At 37.1% G+C, this 19,689-nt stretch overlaps 1 protein-coding gene across 8 annotated transcripts in view; it reads right to left on the reverse strand.

The window, feature by feature from the left end:
• Window positions 1-19,689, reverse strand: part of TENM3 (teneurin transmembrane protein 3) — a 1,265,035-nt gene that overhangs the window by 42,690 nt on the left and 1,202,656 nt on the right. For 7 of the 8 annotated variants that reach the window (XM_039388717.1, XM_039388715.1, XM_039388714.1 and 4 more), the window contains 7 exons: window positions 13,358-13,574; window positions 12,174-12,293; window positions 11,513-11,774; window positions 4,701-4,968; window positions 4,000-4,143; window positions 1,001-1,250; window positions 555-575 (listed from right to left, as the gene is read on the reverse strand). In XM_039388717.1, the coding sequence (XP_039244651.1) occupies window positions 555-575; window positions 1,001-1,250; window positions 4,000-4,143; window positions 4,701-4,968; window positions 11,513-11,774; window positions 12,174-12,293; window positions 13,358-13,574 (1,282 nt within the window). The remainder of the gene's footprint in view (window positions 1-554; window positions 576-1,000; window positions 1,251-3,999; window positions 4,144-4,700; window positions 4,969-11,512; window positions 11,775-12,173; window positions 12,294-13,357; window positions 13,575-19,689) is intronic. The other variant, XM_039388716.1, reaches the window with a different exon arrangement.

Here is a 19,689-nt window from a genome sequence, read left to right on the forward strand (position 1 = left end):
TCATTATGACCAGTCCTGTAAGTCTTAGTATATTTTAAAAACTCCTGGACTTCTGTTATTATTATTTCAACTTCCACTATTAAAAGAAGTTCATCTTTAAAGAAACAAATCTCTTAAATGTGAGCCTGAAAAGACTCAACATCAAAAGGCTAATGAAATGAACTCCCTTGATACTTTTATAATTTTATTACTTATATGCCATTCTCATCGTATTTGGGGTATCTGATTAATGAGTGAGTTTTTATAGGATCAGCAAAAGTGCTGCCAGCAAGGAGTGAGCAGAAATGAGGGAACAGCAAAGGAGGGCATACACAAGCATAAAAAGAAGCCTGACTGCGGACAGAGAGTGATGAGAAAAGAGGAACTTGTATCCGAAAGGACGATACCGCCTGACAGCTGACATAACTAAAACATATGAACTCATTATTTTTGAAAAATACTCCTCTTTTCTAGTAATACATCTCAGAAATGACTTCTCCATTATAAGCATTCATTTGTTAAAAAAGAAAGAAGAACAGTTAGAAAAATATAAATCTTCTTTAAGGAATGCTTACCTATGTCTAAAATCTTTATTTCTTGGTGGGAGCAAGTAAAAAAGAACAGAAAAACATTATTAGACAAACATTCAGAAAGGATGTTAAAAGATGAGAAGAAGACAACATTTACATCTATCATTAGTGAAGTGGTGAATGATCATCTCTTGTCCACTTACACTGATTGCGTAGGTTAACCCTTAAAATCCACAGAATTATGACTTTGGGTAGATTGAGTTCTCACATTTAAATAAGCACAGTTAAAATATTTTATGAGGATAACGTGTTTTCACTTCAGTTTTAAATACCTTTTCAAATGTTTTAAAATATTTTGACTCAATTTTTTTTTTTTTGTTCCCAAAAGCATCTGGAAACTCAACCTTACACCATGTTAGAAATCAATTAAATACTTTGATTTGACACAGTAATTCACAACTCCAAAAGTCCAACATGAGAAAAAAACATACCTTAGCTCCAGAACACTAGTTACATTTCCAGACGGGAATATCCGACGAACGTAGTTGAAATCCCCCACATACAGACTGCCATCTATCCCACTAGCTAAGGCAACGGGAGCCAGTAGCTTATTACCATCAGCTTGACCATTACAACTCGGACAGGAGATGCTGCGTCGTCTCCCATTGCCCATAATGCTACTAACAACTGGAGGTTGCTGAGATATAAATTGATTTTCACCATTTCCTTTGTAGAGGATTCCTGGCAGATGACATTAAAAAAACCCAAAAAACCAGTTTTTAAAAACTCTGAATGTATGTACACAAAATGATGCACATGTATTCTAAATATTCTTTTAGCTGATTAGTATAACTTTAATGAATTTTGTTTCACCACCATATTTTTCTCACTACAAGGAACAGAACTTTGTTAAAACATTTATAGTTATATTTAAGTCACAGACATGCAAATATTAAATTACCTTGTCCACAAGATGTAGCAGAAATACTAAATATTCTAGCACTTAGAACACAAAAATGTTTTCCTTCGTTCTTATTTTTAAATGTTAATAATTTTAATAGCTGTAATTCAGAATAAAAACTGTCATGTTAAAGGAAATATAAGGTGTATTGATGAAAGCAAGGTCCATGTTCCTACATCTTTACAGTTTTGAAATTGCCCAGAAATGACTGACATTCTGTGCATTTGTTATAGAAAAAGAGAAAAAATATATTTGCAAATTGTATTCCTGAAGTCCTAGTATATCTAATTATGAATATAATGTCGAATGTAATCTAAAGTGGATTACCGCTGCAAATTGTAAATATTAATTAAAGAGCCACTTCAAAAAGTAGTAGATTGCTTCAATTTTACACTATAAAGATGCTTTACTCAGCTCACAAAGAAAATGTTCCTCTGGCAACAAAGTCTGCCTCAATACCATGTCTGCAGTTATAGGCAGTTATTAAAAATGTCAAAACAACAAAAAAAATGTGGTGCCAGACCAACCTACTTCTAAAACTTAATTCTGCTTTGAGGCATGAAAGAAACAATAATTTCGTGAAGACAAAGCAATGTGCCAGCAGTATTTTTCTTCCATTATAGCCTACACAGGAAATCTGAGAGGAAAAATGGATGCTTTATGTTAAATCCTCAGTCTTAGGGAAAAAAAAAAGTGTGTTAAAATGTTGCCAGGACCACACTGTTGAATCTCATAATGAACCCATTAAGGTGTCCTCTACAAATGGTCAGCTATTATGGTTATACTCATAAGTCACAATATGTCTTTCCGTGGTACAATCCATGTAAACCACGTGTCACTTTGTACTTTACAGTGATCTGTGTTTTATTGATTGCATGCCCAGAGTTTCAAGGCAGTTTGGGGCTGAGGGATACAGTTATCTTTTGAGATGTTTATAAGAAACTTAGGATGCATTTCTTTTTCTATCGTCATTCCCAAAGTGCACTCTTTGTACTGAAAGGTATGAGAAAAAACAACTTTGCTTTCTTCTTTAAATGTTTGAGGTATTTTCACTGCTTTTAATATCATAAAATGCAAGAGATTATAAATGTAAAACAAATATACATGATAAAATTGGAAAAAATGAAAACGTACAATCCATGTAAACCACGTGTCACTTTGTACTTTACAGTGATCTGTGTTTTATTGATTGCATGCCCAGAGTTTCAAGGCAGTTTGGGGCTGAGGGATACAGTTATCTTTTGAGATGTTTATAAGAAACTTAGGATGCATTTCTTTTTCTATCGTCATTCCCAAAGTGCACTCTTTGTACTGAAAGGTATGAGAAAAAACAACTTTGCTTTCTTCTTTAAATGTTTGCATCTGATTTATTCTGTCATTACCTTGAAAAATTGGTCCTTCACATTTCTCCTCTATTATCACAGAATAAAAGATGTACATTAGACTATTTACTGCAGTAGTTTGGGATGCTCACACAAACACTGTCTGCAGTCTCTTCTGAATAAATTTATGCAGCTCATCCACCTTGTCATTACAACTCTCCACTTCGTTTATTCAATTAGACACATGCTACTTTGAAAAGTCATTACTTGTCAAATGTACTCTTAAACATAATTTAAAGCCACCATCAATTTACCTTGTGAGCAGAAGCAATCTTATATATATATTTATAATTATAGCTCTTTATATTTTTAGATGGATTACTTTACAGTAGTTTGCATAGGGGTTATTGGTTTTGTTTTGTTTTGTTTTTAATTTAAAATTAGGTACAATGACACCTTTTCCCTTGATTTGGTTACCTTATTTCTCTACCAGTCAGAAGCGATACACATCCTCTGTGTCCTTGCACTGCTGGCAGAGAGGAGGTGGAGAAGTTGTTTTTAAGATTTGGTTTTCTTTCTCATTATCCTACTGTGATTTGATTGATAATAAATTAAACTAATTTTCCCAAGTTGAGTCTTTTTTAATCCGTGACGGTAACCCATGAGTGATCTCTCCCTGACCTCATTTTGATCCGCAAGTCTTTTGGTTTGCTTTCCCTCCCCTGTCCAGCTGGGAAGGTGAACGACAGTGTGGCTTTGGTGGGCACCTGGCATCCAGCCAGGGTCAACCCAAAACAGTATATCCAACAAAGGCTGATAGTATCTGATGAACTTATTTATGCATATGTATTTATAGGATGAAGAAGCATGACATTCACTGTAAATCACAGAATCACAGAATATCCTCAGTTGGAAGGGACCCACAGGATTATTGAGTCTGACCCCTGCTCCTGCACTTGAAAAACCCAGGAATCACAGTACGTGCCTGATAGCATTGTCCAAACGCTTCCTGAACTGTGGCAAGGCTTGGCAATGTGATCACTTCCCTGGGGAGCCAGGGAAGCTCAAAGCATTTACCATATGCAAAATGGTCTATAATTTTCTTTTTTTAAAATAACAGAGCAAACAGTCAAAAAGTTTGAATGAGAGACCTGAAGTGCAGGGCAGTGGAGTCGTAAAATGAGCAAGAAGAAAACGAACTCCTTACCATTCTGAACATCCAATACATGATGCTTATCCAATGTCCAGCCACCCATATTGGAGGCATCCAGTTCATAACCCTGCAAAATGGCAGTCCGCTTTTCCCAGAGAGTTAGATCCAAGCAAGACTCATACTCGTAACCTACAGACACTGAAAGAAGAGTACATTTCCTCATTAAGTATAGGATCTTGTTCTGAAGAAGAGTTTAAAGAATGTGATTTCCTTAATCTACATATGTTCTTTTGCTCTCCTAGGCTACCTGAAAGTTCCTATGACTTCCTTACATGTGCTGAAAGTATTAAACAAATCCTGGGTTATTAAAATATTTTTAGTTACTAAGAGTAAGTGGATTAGGACAGATACAGAGGAAAGCCCTTTTGTGATGTAAGTCAGATTGTTATTATTGTGCTTTCAAGTACATGGAGTATGCAGACTAAATATCATACTGTATTATTAGGCTGAGGGCTACTTCATGGGGAAGAATTAAAGTGAAAAAATATAGTGGTTTCTTTTTCCATTTAAAAGGCATTTTTTTCTTATAATGCAATGTTTAGATTAGTATTTTTTTAATATGTTTTAATATCCATTGTTACTTCTCATCTTATTCTGCTAAGCATTTTCTACTTGATGGATACAAGCCTTTGAGATCTGCTTCCCTATCTTCAAGACAACACTAAGAATCAAAAAAAACCCTCCGTAACACATACCAACAGCTTCAGATAATCCATAGACTCTCTGATTGTATGCATCAGTTTTATCCCATATGAAAGTGTAAGCTAGATTTGGGGATGCAGGGAACCATTTTTGGAACAGTCTTCCCACCACTGCCACCATAAGATGAACCTTCATTAAATTAAATGGTATAACAGACTGGGTCATAGTAATCTTCAGTACAGATTTATATCCTGCAGCTCTGGAGCTCAAGTATGACAACTTCAAGTCGGTTCCTGGTATTGTTGTTTCTTCGTGCAGTACCTATGCATTGTTAAGAGAAAAATACAGTATTTGAAAGATCTGGAAATTAAACAGAACAATGCAGCTATCATAAAAGGATGTCTGACATAATGTTACATGACAATCCATTAGGAAGTATCATCTATATCTGGCCTTCACTTAAGAATGTAAGAAATTACAACCTTTCACCTTTTTTCTAAAAAGTCAAGTCTAAATTCTTCATTATACTGAAGCTGCTTAGTTGATAATTTCTGCTGAAAGGTTTCAAAGACATCTCCTTTATTTTTATGGGGGGAAAGGAAGCATGGAGGAAAGGGAAAACATCCCAACTGCTTTTTCCAAAAGCAAAAAAGCATCTTTAATCTAAGCAAAAATTGCCCCTTCTTAGGCTGCCATCCATGTCCCAACTGTGGATATGTAATAAAGGCTTCACATTTGAGTTGAGATGTCTAATTGCTTCTGTAGGAGCAGGAAGAACTTTTAGGTATTTTATTATTTCCATTACCACTGGATTGCAAATACTTTGAACTAGAGCATTCTTCCATTTATTTTGAAGACAGATAAGTAGGGTGCCTCAGGGAAAATTTTTTCCACATTTCCTGATCAATATTCACTACTCAGGTATCAGCTTATCACTTTCACTTTTCAGAGAGGCACAATAATTCAATTTCATTTTTAAAAGGTTCCTCCCCTCCTCTACCTTGTCTTTTCGTCTGAGCTGAGGAGCTTTTGTGGGTGATGGATAGACATGAAATATTTCTATGTAATGTAATGAGAGCCTATACTGTCCTATACCTCAGTCAGAACAGAAGCACTGCAGCCAGCACTTTGGATAAACAGCTTCCAAGTGTCCTGGTTTAATTAAAAACAAAAAACCCCACAAACAAAACAAAAAACCCCCCAAAAACAAACAACAACAACAAAAAAATCCCCAAACAAAACAAACAAATAAACAAACAAAAAAAAAAAAAGAGGAAAAATGTATCTAGGCACATTTATAAAGGTAATGTTTCTTTAGTGGAAAGAGAGGGAAAGGATGCTTGATGCACAAGCTTAGAACCTCGATGGTTTTACAGGAACACTCTTGGGGTGGTGTATTTGGAAAGCTTTATTTTACTCTTCTGTCTCCTGGTCCTAAAGTCTGAAGACCAAACACTAATTAATACTAGTAGAAAGCAGACTTTAGGAAGCACTGTCACAAATACTAGGCTTAAGACTTCAGTGGGATCAAAACTTGGCTGCTAAACAAGTGCTGTTAGCTCTATGCTAGAGAAATCCTTGGATGCTGCTTCTAAACAATTGACTGTCTGTCTTGAATAGGGTCAAGTAATGTGGTTTATGCTTTTGAGGAGGGCAGCAGGTGCTACACCATCCTCTAAATTAGCACTTTTTTTGGGATCTAAAGAAAGATTTATACAGTATTAATTATATCTGCCTCCCTCCCAATAACAGTATAAAAAAATCAGAAATAGTATTTTGACTTATTGTCTGACATTATAATTATTTACATCTGATATATGTAGACATAAAACTGTTGTTCTCCAGTGAGATTATAATAGAGCTGTAGGAAATAAATGAGGAATTGGAAGATACAAGACAAATCAAATTCAGATTTATAAATTCTTAATTCTCATTCTTTTAATATTTCTTTGTTACTCACCAAGAGCCTGCCATCACTGAGAAGAAATGACAAGCAGCATCATCACCTTAAAGGATGTAAGAGTGGCCTCATTTCTATTTGAATATCTAGTCTGCTTTCCCTCAGCCTCATATATAGACAGTATCTAAGCCAGAGAACATGCGAATCTTTTCTACATGAACAAAAACACCTCTCTCTAGAGAGATAAGTGATTATGAAGACGTTCCTTTTCTGAGACTTTGAGGGAAAAGCACAAACCACCCAGGAACAAAAGATAAATTCCTCCTCAAGACATCAGCAGGAGTCTCATATACTGCACATTAAAACCAGTCTAACAGATGGAGGTCTCTGTAAGCAAGAGTAGAAAAAGAAATAATATGCTTGTAATAGGACACAATTTAATGGACTTCACTGGTCTCCTGTTACGACCATTGCTTCTTTTACAACTGGAACTCTGGAAGAGCAGTGTTAAACACATAGGTGGTCTTCCAGTACTCTTGGCTGAGATAACAGGCAATAAAGAGGACACCTTGAAGTTTCAATTTTCAAGACATTCCACTGTGTATTTGGATTACTATCAAATTAGAAACTAGGACACTCATGCAGTTCTCAGCGAGGTTTAAAACAAAACCCAAACCCCTATTATTAGTTTCTGCAGAAGCCTCAAATACCTGCTGGAAATCTGACTCATAACTTTCTTCTTTCCATAAAATATCCCCTGTAGTAACTTATTTTCTTGAGAACTTTAGAAATGTAGAGGTAGGGTTATGCAACTCAGTCTCTCTCCCAAAATCAAGCATTACAAAGAGAATTAAACAGTTTAATGTTCATCCGAAAAGTTAAATCATCAGGCACAGCAGAGAGCATCCTATGGGAGCCATGACAACACATCAATTGTAAAGCAATCAAGAAAGTCACTGGGATAAAAGTCACATCAGGAATTGCCAACACAACCAAGCTGTCTGTACTTTACCTTTTCCAGATAGAGTATCAAACTATTTTCAGAAAGGCTGATACCCTAAGGGGACCGAATTATAGGCCAACCACCAAATTCTAATGGTTGACATTTTACTTATGGATGATCAAGCTTCTCAGAAGGACAGCTATGAAATATCTAACCTAGGGGACTGGATAAGGGTCACCTCAATTTTCACAAAGACAGTTTGTTGTCCTGAGAGTTCAAGCTCGTGTCTGAGTCACATAAACTGTGCAGGACTCGTCGTCTCTCGTGGCCAGCAGGACTAAAGCTGTCCAGGCTCTGGAATGCTTTCCTGCCCCAAAATATAGCATGATTCAGGCGACATGCTCAGAGGGTATTAAGAACTTTGAATAAGTAATGAAGTTAGGGGGGAAAATGGCTGCTGTATTGCTGTGATTTTTTTGGCAAATTGAGCAACTTCAACAGAGATTTGAGGACAAATTTCAGAAATGAGTATAAATTTTAGTCCTAGTGTCAGTAAAAGGTTGTTTGCTGAGAAGTAACAGCTAAGGTGCTGCATTGAAATGGAACATCATCTTGGTTTGAGAGGGGTAAAGATGGCATTTTTAGATACAGCTAGATATTGGCAACCGTTGCTATTACATAAAGGTTGAGATTAAAGAGTACCAAAGTTATACTTAAAGTAGAAGCTGAAACTGCTCATTTCAAGATATAAAAATGTGTTTTTTTTCCTTTTTAAAAAAAGCACTCCCCTAGAATTGAGGTTCTTAAGTTAACTTATAAAGCAAGGAGAAATAAAAAGGGGAAAAATACTTGTTTTTTCTAGATTTAAAACATGGTTGAGGTACCACAGAGAAGAGAAACAGGAAAAGTCATACACATGTAAAAACCTAAAAATGTGTCCATAACAGAAAAAGGAGGTGTATATGAAGCCTCAGAAAGCAAAAGAGAAGAAAACCAGAAATTGTGCGGGAAAAGAAGGACATATGAATGAAGATATTTGGCTGTAAAAGTAATCTCCATTTTTTTCTCAGTACAAACTTGAAGTTGTGGAGATATTAGCTAAGTGAAACTAGGATGCAGCATCCAGTGAATGCTGGGATAGCTAGATATCCTATTATACTGCCAGTTTAAATGTTAAAATGGATTAATTTATTTGCTGAAAATTTGGCCAACCTTAAATTACCAATAATCATTGTTATTAAGTCATCAAGGCCCATACTTTATCCTGAATTCCTCTGGCAATAATTTTTGCCAACTTCTGCTGTATAGTATTGCCAGTAGTGAGAGAGAGTCTGAGGAAAGGAAACTTGAACATATAATTTGAAGGAAAACATTCAGTCTTCATTCTCCCACACACTTGAGGTGACAGAATCAAGCTGCTCAGGACTTGCAGAAGGCACACTAATAGCGAGTAACAGAAGTTTAGGACAAGGAATCCCTCAAATACTCAATTTCAGAAGTGTTCATTGTGACTCGTGGGTTTCTGTCAGACTACATGGTGATATGTGGCAAACAGACATTTACTGTATTTGGAAAAAGAGAGTAACAATATTATCAAACATGTAGAAGCATCTCCAGCTTAACCTGATCTCCCTCATCTGCATGCAGTTTACTGTCTTGTTCCACACTGATCAATCTCAGCTAGTTAAGTCTAGGCAAAGCATGGTAACTTGCAATTAAAAGTAGATAAAGTTATGCCTAAGTAGTCCAAATTTAGTTAACATGTTATTATCATCCTTCTTGAATAACCATCTCTTGGGTCTGTGATCACCCCTTTACCGCTTGCCTTCTTTTTTCAGTTTCCTTTCTTGCTGCTTCTTTGGCACAGACTTTAATTCCCCCTCTGATCAATCCAGGATTCATAAGCCACTAAGTACACTCCTGGAAATACTACATTCAAGAGATGATGAAACACTTCAAGGGATGATTACAGCAGCACTCATTTTCTCCTGTAGTTTGTGATAGTGAATCCTGTCACATCACATGAACAAGGTGACTAATACTGAATGAAGGAACATGGGCAATGATTTCTTTCTCTGTGCCTTCATCCAGTCTCCCACACTTTAAACTGGCATTGACTCTTTTTCATGAAAAGATCTACGGGAGTTCCTCTGGAGCTGAACATACAGTTTTGAATGGGATCTGGTTCTGCCTGTCTTTTTTCAGAATAGTGACTTTTCTGGGAGACAGATTGTTGAGCATTATGCATTTCTGAGGGGACCCTGATCTGGAAGGGGTATGTCCCAGTCATGGCTGTGCAGCTCCCACTTGCTGAAGCAGGAAATTATGCATGCAATAAGCAAAGAATAAGGAAGAAAACAGTACTTAAAGGTTTTTTTACATAATACTGGAACTAGACTTCTTGCATATGTAACAAGAGTACCATTTTACCTTATCATAAATGACCTATTGGCACCAACTGCCTAGAATCCACTGAGAACATGATCTTGCCTTCCAGCTGGTTTCCTAGGGAAATCAACTTGACCCAACAGTCCTGCCTATCAGACCTCCCACCTCTTAACTTTGAACACGGAAACCAATTTCAACCACATTTGAAACAACAATAGAAATCTCTAAAGATAATTCAGTTCCTTTAGGTTTATTACAAAAAGAAAAGGTTCAGGTAGGGAAGAAGTAGTCAAGTTGGGACTCCTGTGATAAAAAAAAAAAAAGTCTGAATGCAGTGTGGAAAGGACTGGATGTGATAGATAAGTGGAATTACATCAAGGTAGTAGGAACCCAGACTTCATTAGTCCCACTGCTCATGAAATAACTTTGTTTACCTTGACATTACAAGTGTTTTTTAAAAATTTGTATTTTCTGACAGTCTTGTATTATTACCTTTTTCTTGATTTATACCCCATCTATCTAAGCCATTTTCCGTAATTTCAGGAATGGAATCTATCATCTGCTGCCAAAACAAGTAAATCAGAGCTGTTTTTCAGTGGACTCTGTTTTGCAAATACTTTCTTTTAATTGACTTGCAAGTATCAAAGGCACAGAAATGATAGTGAGGATAAAAGCAACAATTTTCTAACACAGTAAAGATTTGTATGAGTGTCTAGTTGTAATTTCCTTTAAACCTGCTCCTACCACGAATTGCTTAATGAGTTAGCTCTTTTCTTAAGAGCTCTGCATGAAAACATTTGAATACATTTTCTGCGTTTCCCTTGAAGAGGCAAGGACATTTCTTAGTGAATGGGAAAAAGAGTGCCCTATGTAATTATAACATAGTGAAAGTAGGGGACAGAAAAAGAGAGAAAGGAAAGGAAGAGAAAGAGGGAGGCAGAAGGAGGACTGTTTCATTCACTAGGAAAAGTTCAAAAATCAACGATGAGACATATATCACTTCTGAAATGCAACTGAAATGCTTAAAGAGCCAAGAGACTAATGGATGAATCTAATACATCTATCTTAGAAAAATTAAAAAAAGCCATTCCAGCCACAGCTTTTTCCATTTAAATCAAGATTTTGATGTGAAGTCTTACTTTTGGTATTTCAAATTCTGAAGAAGTAGATTAAAACACATGGTCATTGGCTTGCCCTCAGTGCTGCAGAGTTCTTTTAGTTTTTAAAAATCTGTTTAGGACTAAACAGATAAATCGAACTATATGAGTCTTTAAGACAGAGTGAAAAACACCTTTCATTTTCAAATTCTGAGGTGCACTTCTAACAGGAGGGCAATCCAGAGTCAGATTTTATGGGCCAGGGCCTCATTGATGAAGGTATTCTGTAAATTAAATGATGCAAACAAATATAAAACCAGACACTGATGTACACCCAGCTTTCTTACTTTTCTTTTTCAGATGAAATTTTAAAAATCATCCCATAGAAAAAATAAATTGTTCTGAAAATAATCACATTGCAAACTCTTAGCACTTATTCAGAATTATTTATTTTTGAACAGTAGTTTGCATTGTTTTCATTGCGGTTGCTTAATACTAGCCTGTGATAAAATTCTATTTATTTGAAGCACACCTTACCTGTGTCTCTGGGATGATAGGACTATCTTCAGGAGAAATTCTAAAGAAGGTGGATAAAGGTGATGACACAATAACAGGGTTTGGCCTTACAAATCCACTTAGATCACAACTAGGAATGTCATTCTCTTCCTTCTTCATGACAAGGGTATCCATGACGTAAAACACATTCCAGGGAATCCACACTGTGTGATACTGTGTCAGGAATGGTGATCGCTCAAACACCAGTGTCAGAGAGGCACCACCATTCGCTACCAAGTCAAACCTAGAAAAAAAACCCAAGAGGGTTAGCTAGTCAGCAAATTCCCAAAGCCATCCACAGCCTCTATTTTATGGATTGATTCTTCATTCCATTGTACTGCTCTGAAGGCAGAACGACTCTACTGGAAACAATGGAGAAATCAATTAAATTATATTACATAATACCGCACAGAGAGAATTGAGAGTTTGGGATCCTGCGTTTAAACTAAGCAAGCCCTTCTACTTCTACAGTATATAATCAGCATGTTTTACATTTGAAGAATGTACAAAGTACAACTTTAGTCAATCACTTTGTTAATGTCTTTTGTTTCCATTATTTTATTATTATCTTAGTTTTAGAAGCAGCTCTTCAGTAAAGCCTTTATTGTCTTTGTGACTTAGAAGTGCTTCAAAGGGAACTTACATTCCATCCTGGCGAGTGATTGTATATCCATAGTCTGGATAGTGTAGAAAGGAGACATTGACTCCAATGAGTGGCGTTCCATCAGCAGTTAATACTTGGCCTCTTATGACGGATGCAAGACTGTGAAAAAGATGCAGGATCAAATTACAAGCTTGTTTTTTTCATTCTCTTTTGAATGAATAAAAGCTAGGGAGTGAACACACACACATCCACCTCCCCCCCCCACATTTTATCAACTATCATTAAAAAAACATTCCTCAGACTCTAACCCTTTTACAAGTTCACATAATTGTGAACTCGTTCACATTGTTACAAGTTCACATTGTATAAACAAATGCCTCAAAATCTACAGATAATAATTTTGTTTCAGTACTGTTGATTTTACTTTGGTTTATTTTGTCTGTACTGAGTTACTAAGAAAATTCACAGAAGAATTTTAAGAACTTGTAAACTCTAGATGTTCTCACTGTAAGTCATAGCTCTGGCAGACTTTTAAAGAAAAACGTACTTTTCAATTAGTATCAAAGCAATCTACAAAACTGCAGGGACTATGAAGTACAAAATTTAAAAGAGCAATAACGAACATTGGTGCAACAACTTTTAATCAACTGCTGTGCCCAAACGCATTAATGCTGTTAAATTACTGCAAACGCAGTAGCTCTAGTGTAAATCATCTTCTTTCACTCAGTGAGATCCCAGACACCTGCTTCCTGTTACTGGTTTATTTTCAGGTCATTACTGCTTCATAGAGCACCAGTCAAATAGTTTACGCAATTATACTGTCGTGCACTTAACAGTTCTATTACATTAATTCATAATTTATATTATTTAGTGAGCTCAGTTTAAAAAGTGCAGCTTTGCTTTTCCTTCTGAAGTGTTTTCATTGCTTTGATATATTTCCAACTGTGCTAGCCTAAATCAACTGGTTAAATAAAGATTCATTTAATCATTAATGAAGTGCCCTGTTAGAATACAGACACTAAGCATGGCAAGTACCTTCTGCAACCTACTGGCACTGGTAATTTGAATTTTGCAGGAAATGAGAAAAACCCAAGCAATTTCAAATATTAAGAGCAAAAGTCTTTGCTGGAAGTCCATACCATGAAATTTGCAGTCATAGTGGATCTTATCACATGAATCTCACACACTCTCCAATTTCTTTTGTATTCATGAGTCATGCTCACCTCTTATTAAAAGGACTTTCCCCAGGTATGACATGAGTGCTGTCTGCTCCGATGAGAAAACTGATGCGGTCATAAAACGCTTTGGCAGCTTGCTGAGATGGAGACTGTTGGCTTTGGCTGATGATATCTTGGGGATCAGGTAGTCCACGACAATAAGGCTGGTTTTGGCAAGAACTCTGCAAACAGCAGTCAGGATCCATACAGTCAACTAGCCCATCTGTTGGCAGAAAGTCACATAAATGAACAAACTCTTCCTCCTGCCTCTCTGCGTGAGAATGAGTCAGCCAGCAGAGAGATTAAAAAAATTATATAGTATGAAAGAATACTCATAATTAAGATTTTAATGAATTCACTTTCAATTAAAGAAAGTGAATTTGTTTCCACTGGGTTCTTAAACTCCCATGGAAATCCATACAAACTGAATATACTCAGTATCATGTAAAAATTAAACTTATTTATTCAACACTTTTCTAAAAACAATTTGAACAAACCAGAAAACGAAGATGCTCAGGCTCTGCATACACTGGTAACTTACAAATATCAAACATTTCAAGTGGGTCTAATTAGCTTTTATGTGAGGTTATTTGGTTTGCTAGAGAAAAGAAGTAAATAACTTCCCCTCTGCTGTTTCCCTCAAGTTTTTTAGCATATCTATGCTGCAAGTAGCTTTAAATATTTCACAACATTTATCAAGGTGGATTCCTTTATACCTTGGCAGAAAGATTTTGTTGCTAGTGGCAAAGGCAATTTCCACAAGTTTTTCACATGAAAATGTATGAGAGAACAAAATCTGTATTTAACATTTAGATTTTATTCTGAATAAACTGATAAGAAATGCTGGCCAGTATAAACAAGATTTAAACACACGGGTGCTTTTATGTTTATGTGCTGAAATATTCACATATGTGGAGCATTAGGTCTGTCACATCACTGGAAATCTAATTTGGTGAAAGATTAAAATCAAGATCAAATTGATAACTACTAATTTGCTGTAAGTAAAGTTGTAAGGAAAACGAGCCTGGAAATGTCAGCTACAGGAAATTTCTAGATGAATGTAATATGGTATCACAGAGCTGATAATTGTTTCCCCAAAAGAACAGCAAGATTGAAATAGCTCAAACATTTTATTATTCACTTTAGATCAGAGAGGGAGCTTGCTTGCTGCACTAAACTGAAAAATACACCAATGCAGCACTTGGAGGAAGGCCATGACTGCTTCTCTCACAAAAGAATCTGCCTTTAGAGTAAAACTTCTTTCTGAAGGGAAAAATATCATCCATTTTTGTTCAATCACATGTTGAAAGAGTGTAAGTAAACAGAGATCTTCTAAAGGTTTTCTTCTTAGTATTGCTGTGCTATGTGGATCAGTTAGAGGATTGGCAAGCTAGTAAAGGACTGGGATTTCTGTTCGTTTGCACATCTGAAGTTCTTATTTAACTCGGCTGACATTGAAATCAGTTCAGGGAAAATAAAAGGGATGAAAAAGGCATCATTACGTATATCAAAGTTTAAACTTTTGTATAAGAAAAGAAAGAACATTCATTTTTCCTGCAATGAGGATATGCCAGAGGGTCATCTTGCCACTCAGACAGACACTCAGGCTGGAGAAATGGGCTGACAGGAACCACATGCAGTTCAGCAAAGAGAAAGGCAAAGTCCCGCACCTGGGGAGGAGCAACCCCCTGCTCCAGAACACAGCTTTGTGGAGAAGACCTTGGGAGTCCTGGCGGACATGAAATCAATATGAGGCAGCAACATGACCTTGCAGCAAAGAAGGCATCAACAACATTCTGGGCTGCATCAGGAGTGTTGCCAGCAGGTCAGGAGAGGTGATCATTTACCTCTACTTAGCACTGGGGAGGCTACACCTGCACACACAGCTCTGTGTGCAGGCTGGGCTTTCTGGTACAGGAGACATAGACATACCAGAGAAAGCTCAGTGAAGGGCCATGTAGACAGTTAAGGGCTTGACACATCTCTCCTATGTGGAAAGGCTGAGAGAGTTGAGACTGCTTAGGCTGGAGAAGAGAAAGCTCATCAGTGTGTACAGATACTAATGGGAGGGTGTAAAAAAGTCCACCTTTCAGTGGTGCCCAGCAAAAGGAAAGAGACAATGGACACAGGCTGAAACACAGGAAATTTGGTCTGAACAGTAGAAAAACTTTTTTTACTGTGAAAATGGTTGGATATTGCAACAGGCTGCCCAGGGAAGTTGCAGAGTCTCCTACAAAACCCAACTGGGCACATTCCTGAGCAACCTACTCTAGCTAATCCTGCTTTGAGCAGGGGGTGGGACTAGATGATTTCTAGAGGCCTTTCCAACCTTGAATAGTCTGTGACTCTTGTGATTTTCTAGTCTCAATCTTGTAAAATACGAAACCCTTTCCTAGCCAAAGTACTGACCTCCCTTGTTGGTTTTAACTCTAGAAGACTGGATCAGTGTCAAAGCTGGGGGTACTGACAGTTAAATACATAGTTTTGGAGTTTTATATATCTGTATGGTCTCCCAGGCAATATCTGGTGCAGTTGCCAAAGAAATGCTCAAATTTCTCCATTCATCTTTGTTAGTTTATAAAAAGGAAATGTACATCTGGAGTATAGTCTGCAGGTCATAAAACTGCATGAGATTGACACCTTCTGAACTAATCAGTTGGAAATGCATTTTTACAAGCCTCTCCACTAACATCAATCAGAGAAAGAATCTCATTTTCACCAGCCAAGATAGAGGGATATGCTGTTTGTTATTTTCCTGTGGAGTTTATCAGTAACTTGCCCAGGCGAGTGACGGATGGTTATGAATCTGGCTCCTTATAACTTGAGAAAACATTTTTCATTCTTTCTCTGTACTTATGTGGCTAGAGCTATCTAGTACTGCTAAGTTGAGTACTCTATTGCACTGTGTGAAGCAGAGTAAAATTTCCCTTCTGAAATGGCTCTGCAAAATTATTGATGAATTTTGTTTGGCCTGAAAAATATGAGACTTAGCTCAACACTGGCTTGTCAGTTATATCACTCAAATATGACAGTGAAATTATAAAGAAAATAGAAACTCCTACAGGCAGCTAGGCAGTCATTATCAGTCTCAGAAGGCTATTTGTATTTTCTTGTTCTAGACTTAGGTCTATACACAGAAGACGTAATGACTACTTTATTGTTTTCTTCCTCAAAATCTAAAGTCTAGCTGTAAAAATCTCGATTTTTACCTTTGCTGCAAAATGCACCAAATTGCAATGGAGCATGGTCTGTTAATAACATTGCTCATTTGGGGAGATTAATAAAACTACCAAAACTCTGCTCTTGTGAGACCCCACCTGGAGTACTGCATCCAGCTCTGGGATCTTCAGAGTAAGAAGGACATGGAATAGCTGGAGCAAGTCCAGTGGGGGGCCATGAAGATGATCATGGGGTGGCAGCACCTCTCCAATGAAAACTGAACAAGTTGGGGTTGTTCAGCCTGGACAAGAGAAAGCTCCAAGGAGACCTTACAGCAGCCTTCCAGTACCTAAAGGAGGCTTCCAAGAGCTAGAGAGGGACTTCTGATATGGGGAGGTAGCGACAGGACAAGGAGGAATGGCTTTACACTGACAGAGGGTAGGTTTAGATTAGATATTAGAAAGAAATTCTTTACTGTGAGGGAGGTGAGGCACTGGAACAGGTTGCTCAGAGAAGTTGTGGACATGCCATCCCTGGAAGTGTTTAAGACCAGGTTGGATGGTGCTTTGAGTAACCTGGTATAGCAAAAGGGGGGTTGGAACTAGATGATCAATAAGGTCTGTTCCAACCCAAGTCTTTCTATGATTATGTGATTAAATGAGAGGAGTCAAGACAGAGGATTCCCATGATGCATGTCTAAAAGATAAGATATATCTGTGGGAGTGTTTGCTTTTGAACAGAGTAAAACTGCTGGAAGGAAGAAAAATAGGGGGACAAAGTAAGTCCTGGGCACAACTTCTGCCAGTGTCAAGGGCAGATGGCAAGCAAGGACCTACATAAATCACATTCTTGGTAAATAAGTTGATTATATATTTATGTAACAAAAATCTCCAAGAAGTGAAATTCAGGGCCTACATAGGAAGAATATAGTTGTGGAGCTATGACTCTGGCCATCCCCCCAGGACAGGCTGGATGACTGGCAAACTAAGGCAAGAGACTGGAAAGCACAGGAAACTGTTTTAACAAACCTCACTTACCCCCATATTTTACAATTTTACTATTTTACAACAGGCTATGGACTGCTGTAAAATGGACTCAATCACAGACACAAAAATGACTGCCTGTAGAAGCAGCCCATCAGAAAGGCCAAAAAAGCACAAGTAGCCCTTGCTTTATTACTAAACTGCGAGCAAGGACCTTGTTCAATGTTACTATTGCATAAGCATACCTACAGTGTACTCAAATTCAGCTTTCCTGTTGGAGTGAAGAAGCCAAAAATCTAAAATATGCAACGCTAAATGAGTTGCCACTCCAGAAAGAAATCTTGGAGTCACTGTGGATAAGTCCTATGGATATATCAACCTAGCACTCACCAGCAACCACAGATGCAAACAAAAAGCTGAAGAATAATGGGAAGTGTTGAAGCACAAACCAGAGTACATGAGCATGCCACTGTATCACTCCTAGTTCAAGTAGATACTTCCTGAGATTTCCTTAGCTTGGGTTATCTTTGAACTTAGCAACTCTTCTGACATTCAAAATATTCTCTGGCAGTAATTTCCTACTTAATTAGCAGCCTATTAATATACAAAAGAAAGTATAAGTTCACATTCACCCTATTAAAGTGTTTTGTTAAGCAATTGCTATTATCCACTATAAGAGAGGAGGTCTTGGTTTAAGTAATCTTTAGGCTGAATTTGTACTACTCTGTGACAATGTTTAGCAGGAACAGGCTATCCTAAACTATGAAAGAAATAAAAAAAATACAGTAGTGCTAAGTATGCTTTGTTTTATTACAGTATTTATTTTCATTTCAGGAAAAAAAGAATATTAATGATCCCTTAAATCCTGCTCGTGGAAGCCTGTAACTACTCTTAATAATTGCACAGGAGTTAATAAAAAGCAAACTTTAACTAAGGAATCTGTTCAATGAAGACTCATCTAAACTAAAGAGTAAACAGCTTATTCTTCCCACAGTAATAACAGAGCATGACCCACTTCGTTAAAGTATAATAATGACACATTTTTTTTTCCCAAGAAGCTAGACTTACTCCACCCACAGAGAGCTTTGACTTTCCCCCTCCTCACGAAGTCATTAGAAGTTTAATTCAGCCTAAGATCTGCTTATTGCACACACTTTCCTTTTGGGCTGCTAAAATGTAAAGAAATTCCAAATCAATCACAGGGGAAAATAAAGAGCAAGCCTTAAAGAAAAAGGAAGTGATTTGCAAGGCTCTCAGAAATCTGTTTAAAAGGAAGATAAGTAATAAACATCCCGTCATATACCAACAGTTTCTAGAAGGGAAAATAATCTATGCCTTGATGCCATTAGGATTTCCTATGGAGAGTATTCCCACTGAGGTCCCTGGGATGCTCATGTTCACAGAGTTTGAACAATCAGTCCCAGAAAAAGCTAGACACTTTTATTAATGAACTGTACTCGTATTATATATGAAATGTATTTTATCCAGCGTAGGATAAAGCATAAACATTAACCACAGCATAATAAATAGGTAACAACTGAGATAACTTTAATTATAAAACCACTGAGCCTAGTAAGATGTAGATCACACTACCCGCAGTCAAGCTATAAATTCAGCATAAGTGCTGAGATAACCTAATCTCCCACAATAAACAAATACACCAGAAGAATCCCTATGCCATTCCTTGTAGCTGTCTGAAATTTTAATGGCTTGCCCGGAGATTAGTGGGCTGATTGCAGGTACTTTTGCAAAGGGAAGAAACACCTCTCCCTCCAGGTAGGTTTCAAAGAAGACTTTCTTTTCCCAGTTCTGTTAGGTATGTTTCCATTTTTAATTTGATTTAATAGTTACATTTTAACCCTTTTCCTCAGCCACAGTCAAAGACTGAAGTGAATATGCTCCGTATCAAAGCATATAAATTAGAGAAATGCCATGGACAAATACCATTATCATGGCAGGCCAACCATGGCAAAACAAGTGTTTGGCCAACCCCTTCCTCATGCATAGCTGCATAATGATATCTGTAAAGGAAATAATGAAAAAAACAAGAAAAAAAGCAACAAGCTATCAGCATTAGCTTCCCCCCCCAAATATTGTTCTTTTTTCTTGAACTTTAAGTTATCCTCTTAGATTGTTCTGCTCCAATTCCTCATTCCTTTTCCCCCTTTCCTCACAAAAATCTATTATTATTTTCAG

The sequence above is a fragment of the Pipra filicauda genome, unplaced genomic scaffold (assembly GCF_003945595.2).
Source record: "Pipra filicauda isolate LSUMZ 115617 unplaced genomic scaffold, ASM394559v2 scaffold67_size6003252_pilon, whole genome shotgun sequence".
Classification (NCBI taxonomy): domain Eukaryota; kingdom Metazoa; phylum Chordata; class Aves; order Passeriformes; family Pipridae; genus Pipra; species Pipra filicauda.